Below are 17,543 nucleotides of genomic sequence, written 5' to 3'. Positions count from 1 at the left end.
CAATTTAGCCTGTTCCTCTCCGAGGTGCCCCATATGTGTCTGCCGCACTTTTTCCACGCGTGTTTTAGACTGCCAGGTCATCTGGTGGCAAAGGCCTTGAATTATATGTATCCACATTTCCTCTGTGAAGTCGGTGTTGAGATCTTGCCAGTCTTCCCCCTGAGGTTCTTGTTCTTCGAGGATGGTGGTGCCTCCTTCATCTTCATAGTCGAAGAGCTCTTCCTTCTCCTCTTTATGAGGCATTGTGGGCAGACTCGATGTCAATCTGTTCATCCTCAACAGTTTTTGGCTCTGATGTTCATGATGGGATCTGAAACCCCTTTAAGTTATTGAAGTCTTTCATCCTCTGGGGAAGTGCCGCCTTTTCAGCCTCAAGTCAACAATTCTTGCATTTTTCTTGAGCACCTGCTGCTTGGTGTCGGGTGGTGCTTTCTTTTTGAGGTCAGCAGTGCTTTGCCCTTCAGGTCTTTTTCCTAGCCCCTTTCTGCATTACCTCCCAGCATTGGTGGGCGCCCGAAGTTTTGCCCTCATCTGTGTCCCTGGATTTGGCTGTGTGTGGCTCTTTTGGCTTCTGTCACCCTTCGACTCTCAAATGCTTTGATGGCGAGTCAGCTTTACTGGTCTTCAAATCCGGATGTTTTAGCTGTGGTATTACCTTAAACCTCTACTTCAGGTTGGCTACTCTCAATGTTTTCCTCCCACCCTCCAATCTCATCGAACACTTCTTCTTTAGTGTCCAACTTCCTTTCTCAGCTTTGCTTCTTGGATGTTTTCTTGTTTGTCACTGGACAGGCTAAGGTCCCTGAGAGAGGGTTGATTATTTTATGCCCAGAATATTGGGTAATGTGCCCAACGTTATTTTTCTCCCACCTTCAGAGTTTTCCATTAGAGATGCGCGCTGGCATCGCATCCCTCGCCACGTTGTTCCTGCGCAGCAGAGGTTGCAAATCTCATGGGGATCTTCCAGCATAAATTTATGGCGGCACTTGAAGCTAAATTTAAAGGAGCTATTTTCCATTTCTATTTGCGCCCACCCCCTGTGCATTCTATGACTATGTGTTCTTGGTTCTTTGAGATCCATAAAGCTTGTAGCGATTCCTTCAGAAATCTTATTGCATCCTGACCCAGAGAGAGAAACCAAAAGAGCCACACAAAGCCATATATATGAAGATGGTGACCATGCACAGGAACTTCTGAGATGCATGTCTGATTTCACACATGGAAGGACATTACACTAAATGGTGGTTGCCAACAACATTCATAAAAAAAAATAAGAGAAAGAAACTAATAGTTTCCTACCTGGCGGTGTAGTTTTGCAGCTTGAAGAATTTTCTGGATTCACTATGCTGTGCATTATTCTGCCATCAAGTGGTTGGGTCTGGTATTGTAGTATTTCTTCTCTTTTTGTTGTTGTTGTTGGTGGTGGGCATTGACGTTGTACCATATGGTGCCCTTCTGTGAAGTCGACGGGCTTCCTCCGGAAGCTCCCACCTTTGGTAGCCATCTCCGGATTCTTTTTTTTTTCTTTCTCCTCCTTATAGTTCTCTTCCTTGGCGGAGGAGGGTGGGTTCGCTAGTGAATCCAGAAAAATCTTCAAGCTGCAAAACTACACTGACAGGTAAGAAACTATTTGTTTTGCAGCGTGAACCTTTTCTGGATTCACTATGGTGTGCATAGACTTTGTAGTGGTTTGCTAGTCTTGTGGTGGCTGGGTGGAAGATGGTTATTTCCTTCCATTTTTGCAGGAAACGTCGTAGTCTGCCTCTTACTGGGGTGGTATGTTTGGGGAACTGTAAACTGGTTTGCTTTTGTTTTTGTATATGATTCTTTTTTGTGTGTACTCTCACTACTATCCGTTAGTGTACCTCTTTGTGAGAGTAGTCACTTAGCAGAGGTTTGTTGTCCACCTCTTTGTGGCTGTCCTCTGCCACGGGGATGCCCTGGAAAGGATGATATTCCTTGGTATTACCAGCTTTGTTGCTGTCCCTGTTGTGTGCTCTGGTTTCCCGCTTGGTATGTTTGTTGGTAACCTTGAAGTGAGGTAGCAGGTTGGTGTGTACCTCTCCATGCTGGTCTCCTTGATGGTGCGCCTCTACGCATGCCTCTGAACTGTAGAGCCACCAGGGTTCTTGCAGTTTCATTGTCCTTTTTTAGTTGATTAAGCTTTTCATCAACCACAGTTCCAAACAATTGTTCCCGCTTGAATGGTGAATTAATGATGTTGCTTTGCACTTCTGTCTTGAAGCCTGAGATTCTAAGCCATGCGTTCCTCCTTTCTGGGATGTCAATCATCATTTGCCTGCTAGATGTTTCAGCAGCATCAAGCGCTGATTTAAACATGTATTTACAATGTTTTCACCCTTTTCTACCAGGTGGCTAGCTCTTCTTTGGAATTGTTCTGGTAGATTTTGTAACAATTATCCTACCTCCTCCCAATGTTGGTAAGCGTGTCTGTTCGACAATGCATTTGAATTAGTAATGCACCATTGATTAGTTGCACTTCTTTCTAAATGTAATGTCAAATGTCAAGGTATTTGTAGAGCGCACTGTCACCAAGCGGTTTCCTGGCGCTATTACTCATACCGCTGTGGAACCCCTCCTGGCTTTCCCTGTGAAGTGTCCACTCCTGGGCACCCCCAGGGTGAAGCCAGGCATCCTAGCGCTGTTGGGGCCGGTGTGGAGGTTAAGCAAGCTATTGCCCAGAGTTGCAGCGTGGGGCCCATGATTAGAATAGGCACCGAGGCGAGAATTAACAGGTCCGAGGAAATTGAGCCCAAGACCTGCCGAGGCGGGAATTGAACCCTGGTCCCGGGCCAGAACTCTGCATCAGGGTCTGCCGCTCTAACCATTGAGCCACACTCCTCTACCTTTCTTCCTAAGAGGCCCATCCTCTTGCTTTCCTAGTCTGGAGGTGGTCCCACTATAGTTGGTACATTTGCTCTTTTCTTGCTATTGAGGCAATGCTACAGTCATCTGCCACTGATCCCCTGATGTATATAGGGTCTTTAGAGGAGTGGTTATACTTCTTTTCTTTTCTGCCCTTGGTGTTATAGCCTTGCATGTAAAAGGCTCCTTGAATGTCTCTTTCTCATTGTCTAATACACTTTCAGCATTGGGAGGAATTGATTTCTAGATTGTGTCGGAATCAATGTCATGGTTGTTGTTTTTCTTCTCCTAGCTGAACCCCATAAGTTTCTGCAGCTTCTTTAATCACTTCACTGTTCATGCCAATGTCATCTGGGGGTGATGGCCTCAAAGGATATGATTCCACAGCCTCCTAAGGTGATTCGGCGTCAAGATCTTGCCTTTGGAGGTCTTGATTCTCCACCGATTCTGCATATGGTTGTTCGTCTTCCTCAAATGAATCTTCATCTTCTTCTTCGATCGGTTCGGGGGCTTTTGGCAGAATTGGTTCTTCGACAACCTTTTCGCCTTCCATATTTTTTGTTTTCGGCTGTATCTTGAATTGCTTCAAGCTTTTGTCATAGTCTTTTTTACGTTGCAAGATATTAGCCATTTTGGCTTCGAGCCTCTTTCTCTTTCTCAGCCACGTGTGTTTCGGCGTCGAGATTTTCAGCTTTCCGTTTTTCGGCTGTCAACGCCAATCCGGTGGTCGATTTTTGTTTGGGTCTCTCTCCAACGCCGAGGCGTCTTTTTCCAGACTGTCTTTCGACGTCTTTGTTTTTTCAAGGACCTTTGCTGTTCCGGAGTCCTGATCCAAGGTTCCTACCGTTTGTTTTTGTTTGGATGTAACTGCGGTCACCGAATGCTTCGACGCCTAGGTTCTCTTTGGAGGTCTTGAGTCTGATATTCAAGACTCTTCTAGTTTTTTCGAGGTTGATGACTTTCTTACCTCCTTTGAAGTCTTCCTTCTTGACCTCCACGACCAAAACATCTCTGTCCTCGTCGCCTTCTGGCCCCTCGGTGACGTTATCTTCCTCCTCACTGGAGAGGCCCAGGTCTCACAGCGATGGCGGTGGTCCTTGGTCTTGCATGTTGTAGTTGGCTTGTTGCTGCCTTTCTCTCAGCCTCAATGTCTTCGGGGTAAAGACGGAGTAGGCATTACAGTCGTCGCTCTGATGGTCCAGCAGCAGGCACAGGTTCCAGACTGGATGCTGATACTTTTGAGCGTACTTGTGGTGACAGTTCTTAAAAAACTTAAACGGCACCTCGTCCATTACCGGAAACACCGGGAGCCCCCTGCATGCGCATTTTCCGATTGTCGTTGAAGTTGTTGTCTTCTCCCTTCGTCTAACTGCGGACGTCTTTGATTGAAAGTTGAAAGAGGAAGACACCGTCCTACCGAAGTTTCCTTTGATTTTCCTTGATTCTTCTCTCTAATCTTAGGAGCTTCTTCCGTATCGATCCAGACCCAACATCGGAAAAAAAGATTTGAACGATGGCTACCAAAGGTGGGTGCTTCCGGAGGAAGCTCATCAACGCCACAGAAGGGCGCCAACTGGTACTACGTCGACGCCCACCAACAACAACAAAAAAAAAGAGAAAAAAATACTACAATTTCGGACTCAATCACTAGATGCCGGAAGAATGCACAGCATAGTGAATCCAGATTAGATTCACTCTGCAAAAATACTCAATTTCTGACCCTTAACCATTAGATGGAGGAATAATGGACAGCATGTGATTCCAGAAAAGATTCATGCTCCAAAGCCAATGATAACTCCCAGGACAAACATCAAAATTCACACAAAAATGTAATATTGACTGTTTCTTTAGTAAGCATAATGCCACTTGGTCTGTGACCCCTATTTTCAGTAGAAACGTAATTTCTTTGCCACTGTACATCTGAGCATATTAGTAGAAAAGCAATCTAAGCAATAGTTATCGCACAGACCTTGTGGAGCAACAAGGGCCCGATTACACATAGGGCCCACTCTCTCTGGTTGGGACATAGTGCACCTTGAAACAGGGGCCCTGGGCAGAAACAGAGAAAGTGCACCGTATTATATTGAATGTCCTAGGGGCAGTGCAATTCAAGTGAAAAACGGAGAAGCTTTGAAACAAGCAGCCATGTTTCACTACGCAGTCGGCAAACCGCCTGCACTTTTAAGAGGATCCCCTATCAGATGGGTGCAGTGAGTGACTGCACCTGTTTGCAAGGGGATGCCTGGAGGGATCAATTGGACCCCCTAACCCCCCCCTCCAGAGGGCTGCCATTTAGGTGGCGAACTGTCAGTGCACCTCTTGACAGCTTCTTTACCTCTGTGCCCACGTCTATAATACAGCAAAGGGACAGAGGCAAAGGGATTCCTTCATTGCATGGAGCCACTCCCTCATGCAAATGAGGGAACAATCTCTGGTGATAGAGCTGGCACCATATGTGCGCCAGCACTATCTGTATTACGGAAGGGCCAGCCAAGTGTCTGTGGCCCTTTCTGTGATACCAAAGTGCCCCGGGGGCACGCAAAGCGGGCGCACATGCCTGCTGCAACCCCAGGGCATTTTCCATAACACAGCCCCAGGTAGTGTCATAATGTAGTAGTCTTATTACAGATACATCCCATAAAATGCTCACTTTTTTAAAACTAGCAAAAACTGTGACATTTTCTGGACCAGTCACAAGATAGCAGAAACATCCAGTGTATGCACCTCTATAACAAATCATGCGGAAAAAATGCGAGCATATGAAATAATATTTGTATCTGTATTTTGGACTCTTTTCCTTGATACATACGTAAAGATCTTCTGAGGTGTGATGAGTTCGAAGATCTTATTCTTTGCATCACGGATGGTGGAACCTTGCATGTCAATCACACATATTCCGATGCCCATTTTGAAGAACTGAAAGCAAAAAAAAAAAAAATAAGAAAGAAATATCACCTACTGACACAGGAATCTTTACCCAAAGAATTATCTTTAAGAAAAGATTAAAGAGTGTAGTCTTATTTTTGTATCTCACTTGCTATCGCACCTGCTCATTTTTGTACAGCCACACCTCATCCCTTGCCAATACGGTGAAAACTTTGGACTTGTAACCTTTCAGCTCCAGGAAACCAGACTTCTGAAAGTTGGCAGAGGAGCCATACCGTGGCCTTGGGAAAATCATGCGATGCTCTCTCACCTTATTCTGTAGCATAGTACACCACTCCGTCTTCAGCGCTGCACAAGGGAGAAAGAGGCAAAGTTCAAGAAGAAAGTAGGAGAAATTGAGAAACAGGAGAGGGAGAAATCATTGAGTGGAGTACAAATACAAGAGAATGTTACTTCAGAGTATATTACTTTCTTGCAAATATCTGACCTATTTTCTTCTAAATAGCTCCCAATCTGTATCAGAGAATTATTTCTGTTTCTGGTTACTTAGAGAATACTTAGAGAATATTAGCTATTTTCCTTTTTTACTCACTCTCGTCTGATTGTTTACTTACACAGTTGTGTATTTACTTTGATATGTATACCTGAACTTCCTCGTCTACTAACCAGATCTTAAATATTATAACAGACATGTTAAAGATAGTAAATTAAAAAATCTACGAATATATGAATGTAAAAGAGCCATCTACAAGATTATTGTATACAACTATTTTGTAAAGCATTAACTCACTATCAAAGTCGCCTCTCAGTGCTTTTTATATTTGTTTGCTGTTATCCAACTCAATAGTGCTCATGTTATCAATCAATGAAAATATCAAAAAAGCAATCCTTTTTCACTAATATTTTTTTTTCTTTCTAGAATTATTTTATTATATGTGACTGTAGTAAAATCAAATATTTGTAATGGGTTGTGAAAGGCTAGCACAACATATTTGGATAAGTATTTTTGAAAATAGATGAGAATACATGTAGGGCACTAATTAAAAAAAAACATAAAAATTGAAACTAGACAATCTTGTTCCAATAATAGGGAGAACATCTTCGCTAGACATTCATCATCTAGCTCTTTTAATTGGGTGTTTTGGAAGCAAAGAATCGTAAAGTTTAAGGAAGTACTTGCACTCTATGCTGATAACTAGCCTCCAAATTGTAATTTATTAAGACAAGAGACCAAGGAGCTAAATCCACACATTGAAATAAAATCTCATTAGCCAGAATGTCAGAGAAGGTCAGAGATCCTACACCCGCAGACAGACCTCAACGAGTAGTCACTCTGGTTCGGGAGAAGTTGTGCGGTCATCTGATCCTGCATCAGTAGAAGACTGGAAGACAGCTCATCTCACTTGCACTTTGTCTCTCACAGAGAAGTTCTTGCACCTGTCACAGGTGCAGAACTTTCCATGTTCTTCATCCAAAACCGCAAGGAGGTATTCCAGGTTTCCATTTGGTAACTGTCTGCTCTAAGAATGGTCCTGGACAAAAGTCTGAGGAGTCAGACAATGAAGCTGGAGCATGTACAACCAAAGATGACAGATGTATCAGTAGTGGGATTGCAAACATTCTTGTGCCTATCATACAGAGACCACATTATTTTCCTGAGAAGATGGTTGTGACCAACCCTAAGTCATCATTCCAGTTTGTGTTGCCAGAGCTTCCCTGTTACAGATGATCACCAACCTTTTTCTGAGATGTTTTTTCCTGCCTTATTCATATATGAAGAAGTTCTATTCTGATAGGATATGCTGCAATACTGCACACATTGGATGCCTATTGTCCCTGATTTTTTTTGTTATTGCTCTTCTACTCTCTGCATTGTGTCCTGTAAAGCTTTTCAACTATCCTTCAAGAACTAACAATATTACCAAGGAGGCTTTTTCTTCTCTCTGGGGCTTTATATCCCTAACTTCGATCCTCTTAAGGAGACACGTGACATCTTTCACTCATATATTAGGCAGAGGGTTCCACCTACCTAGCGAGAGGAGTCACCCTTTCTTCAGGCAATTAGGAAGGACACAAGAGACTATACTGCCTCCAGTTTTTGAAGAAAAACTGTCAGACCTGCTTGATGTCATTACCAAAACCATTTTACTGTTATGGTTGTGACTACGGCCCAAAAGTAGGGAAACTGGCCAGGGTTACTTGCTGTCATTTTCACCAAGTGGTTTCCTCTGTTCTGGGCTTCGACCACTGCCTGAGGTTAGGGTGACCTGCCTGGACTGTTTGCAGTCATTGTCAATAATCAGTTGTCTAGATTGTACGCCGTGACAGAGGGCAGGAGGATCTACCTGATTTGTTTGAAGACATTCTCAACAAGCATTATTCCCTACTTTTGCAGTTACTACTGCTTTAGGGACAGCAGTGCTGTGAGGCCTACCTCTAGCCGGATCTGAGCATGTGATCCAAATGTCTGAGTAGGCAGGGACCAGATAGACTGGATGGGCCAGAGTTTTAGTTCTTGTTTGCATGTAGATAACGAGGGAAATTGTGGTGAGCCACGAAACATACAATGAAACTGCTTGTCCCCAGCATGCTTGCATCGATACTGACGTACTAAGAAAGTAACTAGTTATAGAAATTGTGCATGTTTTATTAACAACCAAGTCCTAATTTTGGTATTTGTGTACTTGTGCTTACCTTCGTTCTCAGCTCGAAAGACAAAAATCCTATGACTAGTGACCACTTCAAACTTGTTGTCTTTGCAAGACCTGGACATCTCAATGACTGCCAGCGGGATCACTCCCTTTGGGTACAGTTCCTGCAAACAATCAGAATGGGCATTACGCATGGATGTTTTATCCTTCAGACTAACACATGTATGTATGTAGTATCCTACAGGACTGCTCTTAAAACTCTCTTCTGAATGAGGAAGGCTTAGGAAATCGTAATGTAATGAATGATATGTGGGAAAGGGGTGAAAATCCAAATGTAAGAAGGGAGAAGACAAGGGAAAATAAGAAAATAAAGGCAAAAAAAAAGTAAAGTGTGAGAGTAAACTTCTATTGAAGAGAAGATACAAATGAGAAATGATGGATTTAGGAAAGAGAATGAAGGAATAAGAAAAGAAGAAAACAATGAAGAAAGAAAGCATGAGGGATAGAGCATAGGTAATAAAGCGAAGAAGGCAGAAGAAAAGAATGCAAGATGGATAAAAAGTAGGGACAAAATCATGAGAGAAAGCAAGAAAGAAAGATAAAGAACACACAAACCAGGAACAAAGGAAATCAAGAAAGGAAAAGGATTAAGTATGATAAAACAAAGATGGAAAGCTTGAAAAAATCCAGAGGGATCAGAGTGCGTAATAAAAAAAGGACATAGAAAGAGGGGGAGACCATTGTTACTCTGAAAAAAGAGATCCGCATCAACCACTATATGGCTCACATCATAATCTACAACATCAGCTATGCATGTATGCTAATGGCACTCAGATCCATTTCATACTACAGGATAGATCTGGGGTTGACACCTACGTTTTTGTCTGCCTGAAACATGTGCAATGGGTGCACCATAACTGGCTCTAACTTGAAACATTTATGAAAGATATCATACTTATGCTGACATTCAGGTGTCAATCAGCAATAGATTAGTAACGAAAGGGTGTGTTGCTCCCCTTTTCCTCGTAGAGTGTACCCTTGGTTGTTACCCCAGTACCACTCCTGCTGCTTCATTGCATTTTTGGATTAGCCGACATATCCATCTTGCATTATTCTCTTTGCTGACTGGCAAACCTTTGTTTGCTGGTGCAAAAGATTTTAAAAAATAAGGTTCCTTTCTGGATTGGTTTTGTTACCTGTGTAGGTAATGCATGGCAGCCCTTTTGACACCCATTGGATGGAGGGCCCTTTCTGCTTGTGATTTTGGCTGGCAGGTAACTGTATGGTTGACATGAAAGTGGGAAATCCCTTTTGGGAGAAACTCTGGGTTAATGCTCATTAATAAAAGTTACTCATCCAGAAGCCAAGTAATTTATTTGACAAAAGTAGAATCTTGTGTCCAGCTTTCTCTAAGTACTTTCCTGTATCACCACTGGATGAATCTGTTCCACTTTGCAGTGAAGCACTTTCTTTTGGTAGGGGTCTGGTCTCTTTTAGGACCTTCATGGCCCCCAACCCCAAGTGACCAAACTATAGGACTTTGTAGTAAAGTTGCTTCTTGCCAGAAAAGAAGAAAGAAACGGATCCAGAGTTCCAAGAAAAAAACGAGCTCTTTCAGCATCCGAGATCAAGCACAGCCAGCATCTGAATGCCGGTAAACTGTCACTTCGCCCCATACCTTCTTCACTCCACCTTCAAAGCACAACAAGACACGCGACCCACAACATCCCTCACACACGCGGCAGTGTTTTAAATAACACACCACGAGAGTATTATTCGTAGTTGACACGCGCGTGAGGCACACGCGTCAACTATGTATAATAACATACAACACTCCTCCCTCCTTTAATTTTTTTTTTTTAAGTAAGTACAAAATCCTTGAATTTAACAGGTGGCCTGCGAATCCTAGAACTTCTTAACAAGTCTGATGAAGTAGAAACACAAGATCCATCTGAGGATGTAATAGGCTCAGATATCTCCAACCCCTCAGTTGTAACATCCAAAAATACATTTGAAGAGTCATCCACAGAAACATGTTTGTCATTATTAAATTTAGAAACTCTACTGAAATTCCAAACACTTCCATCCATTACTCTCACTGCATTCCTAAACACTTCAATTACTTCTGTAGGATCAGATCATTTTGCTAACCCCTTGTGTACAAAACTACCTTTATTCAATCGCACCAAATCTCCCACTTGAACAGAGACATTCTTCCCTGTCCTTCTCTTTAACAAATCATTCTTCATTTTCATCTTATACGCATTGCCCTTCCTACGAATCTCTGTAAAATCAATCTCAGCATAGTCAGTCCGATCTTTATCCTTGTTTTTCAGCCACCAAGGCACTAACTTTGTGCTAGGGTTCCGCCCCCTCAGTAACTCAAAAGGAGACAAAAGCGTAACAGCATTTGGAGCTGTTCTATATGATAACAACATAGAATGCATAGCTTTGTTCCAACATAGTCCACCCTTAATAGCTAACTGAATTGCCTCTTTAACAACCCTATTAAATCTCTCTAGTTGACCATTTGCTTCCGGATGGAACACCGCAATTGTCTTATGAAAAATACCACACCTTGTAAAATAATTTTCCATCTGCTTACTAACAAATTGAGGCCCATTGTCCGTAACAACCTCTTGAGGAATACCCTCCCTACAAAAAATCTCATCCATAAATTGTATAATAGCATCAGTAGTAACTTCCTTGACCATCTTAATCTCCGGCCATTTCGAAAAATAATCCATAAGTACTATTCCAAATAAATATTGTTGTGGTAAGATGCTAAAAGGCCCAATAATGTCAATACCAAGTTTATTCCACGGTGAAACAGGTAACTCCACCGGTTGTGGAACAATTGGCAAGGCCTTGGCTGATTTATCACTAATTGCACATAATTTACATAACCTCACTTGATGTTCAACACATGAGTCAATCCCTGGCCACCAAAAATTATCTTTCAATCGTCTTCTGGTGATTGATATACCAAAGTGCTCCTCATGAGCTAAATCAACAAAAAAAATTCTAAGACCAAAAGGTGGAATAAATGTATCTCCCCTTAACAAAATTCCATTCTCTATAGCTAGTTCATCTTTAGTTTTATGATAGCTCATTAAACCCCCTACAAATTCTTTTCCTTCTGGCCAACTATTCAATATAAATTCCTTTACCTCTTTAAGTTCTAAATCCTTGTCCATTTCTTCATTTCACATTTGTTCTTGCACTACCGAATTCTCACCAAATACTAAATTAACATCACCTACAACATGTGCACCTTCACATTCATCCTTATCAACATTATCTGAATCCTTACACGACAAAGGAAGTCTTGACATGCAATCAGCGTGGACATTAGATTTCCCAGGGACATACTCTAATGAGTACTGGAGGTTTTGTAACCTGGAAGAAAGTCTAGCTAACCTTGATGAAAGCGTACGTCCCCCACCAGGTGATAGTATGTGCACCAAAAGTTTGTGATCGGATTTAATAATAAATCTTGTTCCCCACAGAAATGGTCTAAAATGTTCAGCTCCCCAAACACAAGCTAAGAGTTCCCTCTCAATTACAGAATAATGACGTTCAGACTCTCTTAAAGTCCTTGAGGCATATGCTACAATCCATTCTTTACCCCATTCCTCTTGAATCAAAACAGCACCTAAACCACAATTACTTGCGTCTACCATTACAATACATTTTTTCCCAATGACAAACGGTTTAAGACAAGGAGCCTTGACAATCATTGACTTTACAGTATTGAATGTTGTTGTCATGGAATCTGTCCACACATACTTTGCATTTTTCTTTAAAAGAAACCTGAATGGCTCAATTACAGTCGCATAGTTTGGGTTAAATTTAGCAAAACATTCTACTAGTCCTAAGAAAGCCACTAACTGCTCCTTGTTCTGAGGAATAGCTGCTTTGCTGATATTTTCCAAATGTGAGGCTTTAGGCTTGATTCCATTACCACTAATGCAATGCCCCAAATATTCCACTTCTCTTCTCTTGAATTTGCATTTGTCAGCACGAAGTGTCAATCCTTTGTCCGGCAAGGCATTTAATACTTCCATCAAGTTTTTATCATGTTCATTTTCATCTTTTCCAAAAACCAGAATGTCGTCCTGGAATGCTATTGCTCCTGTCCGACCTATTAGTGTTTCCTTCATCAATCTTTGGAAGACCTCAGCGGCACTAGCTAACCCAAAAGGCATTCTACAAAATCTATATAAACCCTCAGGCGTTATAAAGGCAGTTAAATCCCTTGAGTCTTCATGCAGAACTACTTGGTAATATGCACTTGCAAGGTCCAAACAAGAAAATACTTGTGCATTATCCAACGTCGATACCATCTCATGTAGGTTTGGGAGAGGATGAGAATCCACACAAATGGCATTGTTTAAACTGAGCAAGTCTATGCACAAATGAAGATCTCATCCAGATTTAATTGAAATCACTACTGGTGAAACCCAAGGAGACGACTCAATAGGTTCTATTATTTTCTTTTCACACATGTCATTGAGCATTTCCTTCAATTTGACTCTGTATGACAGAGGAACATTTCTGACTTTGTGGCGAATAGGTAAAACATTGGAATATACTTTTATACGATGCTCAAACCCTTTATACTTGCCTAGACTATTGCAAAATAATTTGTGAAATTTTCCTTTCATTTCTGAGATTAAAGAGTTCTCATTACCCTTGGCTAAAACAAAGTTGTCTGAATTAATTTCAATAGAATACACAGGTGGATCAGCATTGGGATCTAGCTTAATGCATAGTTGCTCTTGATGTGGCCAACCTAATAGTGATTCTCCAGCTTTTGTAACATACATTTTCCCTCATGTAGAATGATTCTTGAAATTCAGTTCAGCTGTGAAATATCCATTAAGCTGTCATTTATGACCAGTGTAGCCACTTGGCGCTAACTCAAGTTGTATCAGTTCAACATTAGGCCAATTAGACTTAACTATGGAGTGAGGCAAAATAGTATACCACAAACAAGAATCCACAAAAACTTTAGTTGAAACACCATCAATAATGACTTCACAAGAAGGAAATTTCTTAATGTTTGCCTCTTTAGTTATACACATTATAGTGTTGACATCAAACTCACAGTCACTTGAATTGTCTTACTCCTGTTCATGAATGAGACTAACTTTCCTTGGAGCTGATCTACACACTCTTGAAAAATTACCTTTTTTATTGCATCTTGTACACATTTTCTCTAATGCTGGACATGACTTTGAATTTCCTAAATGATAGCCACTTCCACATCTAAAACAATACGTAGTGTACACTCTTGAGTCTGGTCTTTGCCAACTATTCATTCTTGGAACAGGTTTTTGCCATTTGTTCCTATTTTTAAACTTGTACTGATTGTCATTCTTTTGATTAACAAACTGTTTCTGTTTATCTGAGTCTTTTAGCTTGTCATACTCCTTATTGACAATATGCACAACCGATTTATCTCCTGATCTAATCTCATCTACAAACTTCTCTGAGTGTTCAATTGACTTTGCTATTTCAATAGCTGCATTGAGAGACATATCAGAAGTAGTCCATAACCTTTGTAGTATTTTTTTATTGTTAGTGCGCATAAGAATCTCATCCCTTAACACTTGGTCATAATTGATATGTTCAAAGTCACATGTACCTGCTAATGCTCTTAAAGTAGAAACATAGTTATAAATGGACTCATCACTTTTTTGTTTCCTAGAATAAAATTGTAACCTTTCCATGAGAAAGTTTATCTTCCTCCCATATCTGATGGCAAGTTGTTTAGAAGCAATTTGATATATATTTAAATTTGAAGTGTCACTCAAAGGAGGTAGACTTTTATATTCTTTAAGAGCAATACCTCCAAGACAATGTTTAAGTAAGGCTAATTTCCTGTCTAGTTCACATTCTTCTCCCTCAACAACATCCACATAAGCTAAAACATTGCTTCCCATATATCCCACTCAATTTGGGGATCATCTGGAATAGATAACAAATTATGGTGGTGGTTGAATTCCAGACAAATTTATGTAATCCTATTTACTAATATTTGCATAAAATACAACTTAAATTGTTAATTTCTATGTATGCCAATAATATATAAAATTAATAGCTTCTTTTCCCTCCTTTATATTCTAAAATATGACACGCTGAATTGTGTGTGCGTGTCACAGTAGTTTACTTACAATTGTTCCTCATGTAGTTCACAGCGCTGGCGCTAGAATTGGGTGAGTATTCATCACATTGTTATTCAGATTAAGTTTACCCAATTTAGCGCTAGTAAAAATCACTGGTGACAATCCAAAATGACCCAGAATGTAAGAAGAATGATGAATGGTTGTTGGGAATTTGAGTAAGTAATAGGATTGGAAGATGAAATCTTTATCCAATGAGGTGCACGTAAGACATCCAATGAAAAACAGCAAAATACACTGTTTATGGTGTTTATCCAATGGAGTGCGCGTAATGTATCCAATAGGAAAAGACAAGGTAAAATAACCCTCGAAGGTATCCAATGAGAATATGCAACGTAGAATAATCCTCAATGAATTGCTTGAAAATCAGCAATTAGTAAAAATCCAACGCAGGAGTGCGTTCCCGATCGTCGCCAGTGTAGTAAAGTTGTTTCATGCCAGAAAAGAAGACAGAAACAAATCCAGTGTTTCAAGAAAAAAACTAGCTCTTTATTCAGCATCTGAGATCAAGCACAGCCAGCATCGGAATGCCGGCAAACTGTCACTTCGCCCCTTACCTTCTTCACTCCAACTTCACAGCACAACAAGACACGCGACCCACAACATCCCTCACACACGCTGCAGTGTTTTAAATAACAACACACCACCAGAGTATTATTTGTAGTTGACACGCGCGCGAGGCACACGAGTCAACTACGAATAATAACATACAACAGACTTCATGAGCAATGCAGTTAAGCTGTGTGTGGCTGGTTCAGGTGGTATACCTGGCTCATTTGTATTGTCATCAAGTACTGATGTGATGGAAGTATCCCAACCCTTTACAGTGCCATCTCCAACAGGTCAGAGATCAGATTTGCCAGGCCCATTGGGGTGTTATCAGTATTAGAGTTATGGGTGCTTGTATCTCTCTAGCTGCAGTTGTATTAGTAGGATTGGGGGAAAAGTGTATGTAAATTTCCCTGATTATTCTATTGATAAGGAATTCCTTAGAGACCAGGGGTGTAGGTACCTAGATGAAAAGCGTTGGCATGATGCATTCTCTTGAGTTGCGAAGAGAACTATTTACCCCAAATGATCCTCTCCACTATTTGTTACTGCCAAATGATCCTCTCCACTAATTGTTGTGAGGCATTTTCCTGCCTGCTTAGCCTTAGTAGTAGATATATTGCTACTAGTTCTTTGTTTCTCTGAATGGCTCATCTCTATGTTTAATGTGCAAGTTTGGACAGCACGTGTAACCTTATCTCTCTCGGTTTGTTGATGTAGAAATGGTGATTGTGTTGTCTGTCTGGGTGTGAATTGTCTTTCCAATTAACCTGTGTCTGTGAGGCCTCAGTTCTACCACAGTTATGTGTTTCATCACCTCCCCTTTTGTTACCCATGAGCATGTTATGTTCAGTTTTCCTATGTCGGCTCCCCACCCCATGCAGGATGCATCCGTTGTGATGGTTACAGAGGGAGTTTGTTGTTTGTAATATCTGCTCACTGTGATGTTGTTCATGTCCCAGAACTGTATCTTCTTGTGTATCCTCTCTATGACAACCACTAGATCCTTTCAACTCCCAGTTGTTTGCAGTCCTTTCTGCTGCAGCCACTCCTGGAGTTGTCTCATGTGAAGTCTGGCATGGGGAATTAGGTTTATGAACAATGCCATTATGCACATTAGCTTCCCTACTATCATCATTGTCAGATGTTGACTCTTCTGGTATAGGCCAGCTTGCTCTGTCAAAACCTCTTTGCAACTGGTAGGGCTTAGGAAAGTATTCTACCTCTCTGGGTTCAGGGAAAATCCTAGCTTGTGGGGTGGCTTTATCACTAAATCTATGTTATCCTGGGCATATCTGAATGAGTTTGCCAATACCAGCCAATTGTCCAAGTGTAGGTGCACATCGCTCCCTTGTCATCGAAGGCTACCCTGACGCCATAAACTCTAGCGATCAAGAATAAGCATAAGCATAAAAAACCTAAGGGGTTGAAGTCGAAAGACATTGTTGGCAGTAAACCCTCTGGTCCAACCTCGACTCCAAAGGTGATCAAAATTGCAGATGAAAGAAAGAGTGTCAGGAGAATGCAAATTTGACATTTAAAAAGAATACTTCACTGCTCGAAGCCAAACAAAAAGGCCTAGATGTTAATGCGCCACCATGAGAGTAAATTGGAGGTTCCCATGAAAAAGGAGTTCAATGACTTCTTTAAGCCTTTTGAATCCCTCGGAAATCAAAAAGGGAGAAATCAAGGGAGGCAGAACATACAGATCTGAAGCAGCCTCTGACTCCTCCAGACCTCCAAGAGGAAGACCGTTTTTTTTTGTTTTCTTTTTTAATTTTTGGTAAACCTTTATTGTCAGTAGTACAGTTACAATCGCAGGCACAATACCATCACAGTCGGCCAGTAAATCAAAGGCGGTCAAAGAAAATCAATTAAGCAGCTAGCAAAGCAGCATTCTGCCACCCAAACGCCCCGTTGCAACTCAGGATAATGTCCGTACCAAATTGGCACCAGGATTAATGATGTTTCTTTTAAAGTTTTAAAGAAAAACAGGATCCATTGCCGCACAATCAAATAATACAAAAGCAAGGGGTTAGCGAAGATCAGGATATGCATGGTCAGGACTACTGCAGGCAGGACGATAACTCCGGTACACAATTATCAGGATAGTCAATAAGCTATACATTCCGCCCCCCAACACAGCAGGTGCCCGCCTCAACACAAAACTTTATAAAAACATCCCCCCTTGCAAGTCGCACCACCAGAACGTACGGAGAGCAGCCCGTTACTTGGTCCTAACAAAGACGAAAAGAAAAGAAGTGGAGAAAAGCTAAAAGAAACAGAGGAGAAAAAGAGGCCCTAGAAACAGAAAAAGGAAAGACAGTATTACCCCCCCCCACAAACCCCCCACCCTGCACCCCTGCCTCCGGCTACGGCCTCC

The 17,543-nt window shown here is 41.4% G+C and overlaps 1 protein-coding gene across 3 annotated transcripts in view; it reads right to left on the bottom strand.

Annotated features, from left to right (window-relative positions):
* ARAP3 (ArfGAP with RhoGAP domain, ankyrin repeat and PH domain 3) overlaps positions 1-17,543 on the bottom strand; it is a 541,910-nt gene that overhangs the window by 279,108 nt on the left and 245,259 nt on the right. For all 3 annotated transcript variants that reach the window (XM_086931355.1, XM_086931357.1, XM_086931356.1), the window contains exons 8-10: positions 8,467-8,587; positions 5,933-6,120; positions 5,696-5,802 (exon numbers count right to left, since the gene is read on the bottom strand). In XM_086931355.1, coding sequence (XP_086787481.1) covers positions 5,696-5,802; positions 5,933-6,120; positions 8,467-8,587 — 416 coding nt within the window. The remainder of the gene's footprint in view (positions 1-5,695; positions 5,803-5,932; positions 6,121-8,466; positions 8,588-17,543) is intronic.

Source organism: Lissotriton vulgaris, chromosome 7, assembly GCF_964263255.1.
Source record: "Lissotriton vulgaris chromosome 7, aLisVul1.2, whole genome shotgun sequence".
Taxonomy (NCBI): domain Eukaryota; kingdom Metazoa; phylum Chordata; class Amphibia; order Caudata; family Salamandridae; genus Lissotriton; species Lissotriton vulgaris.
The sequence above is the reverse complement of the archived record's forward strand: the minus strand, read 5'-3'. Positions and strand labels throughout refer to the sequence as shown.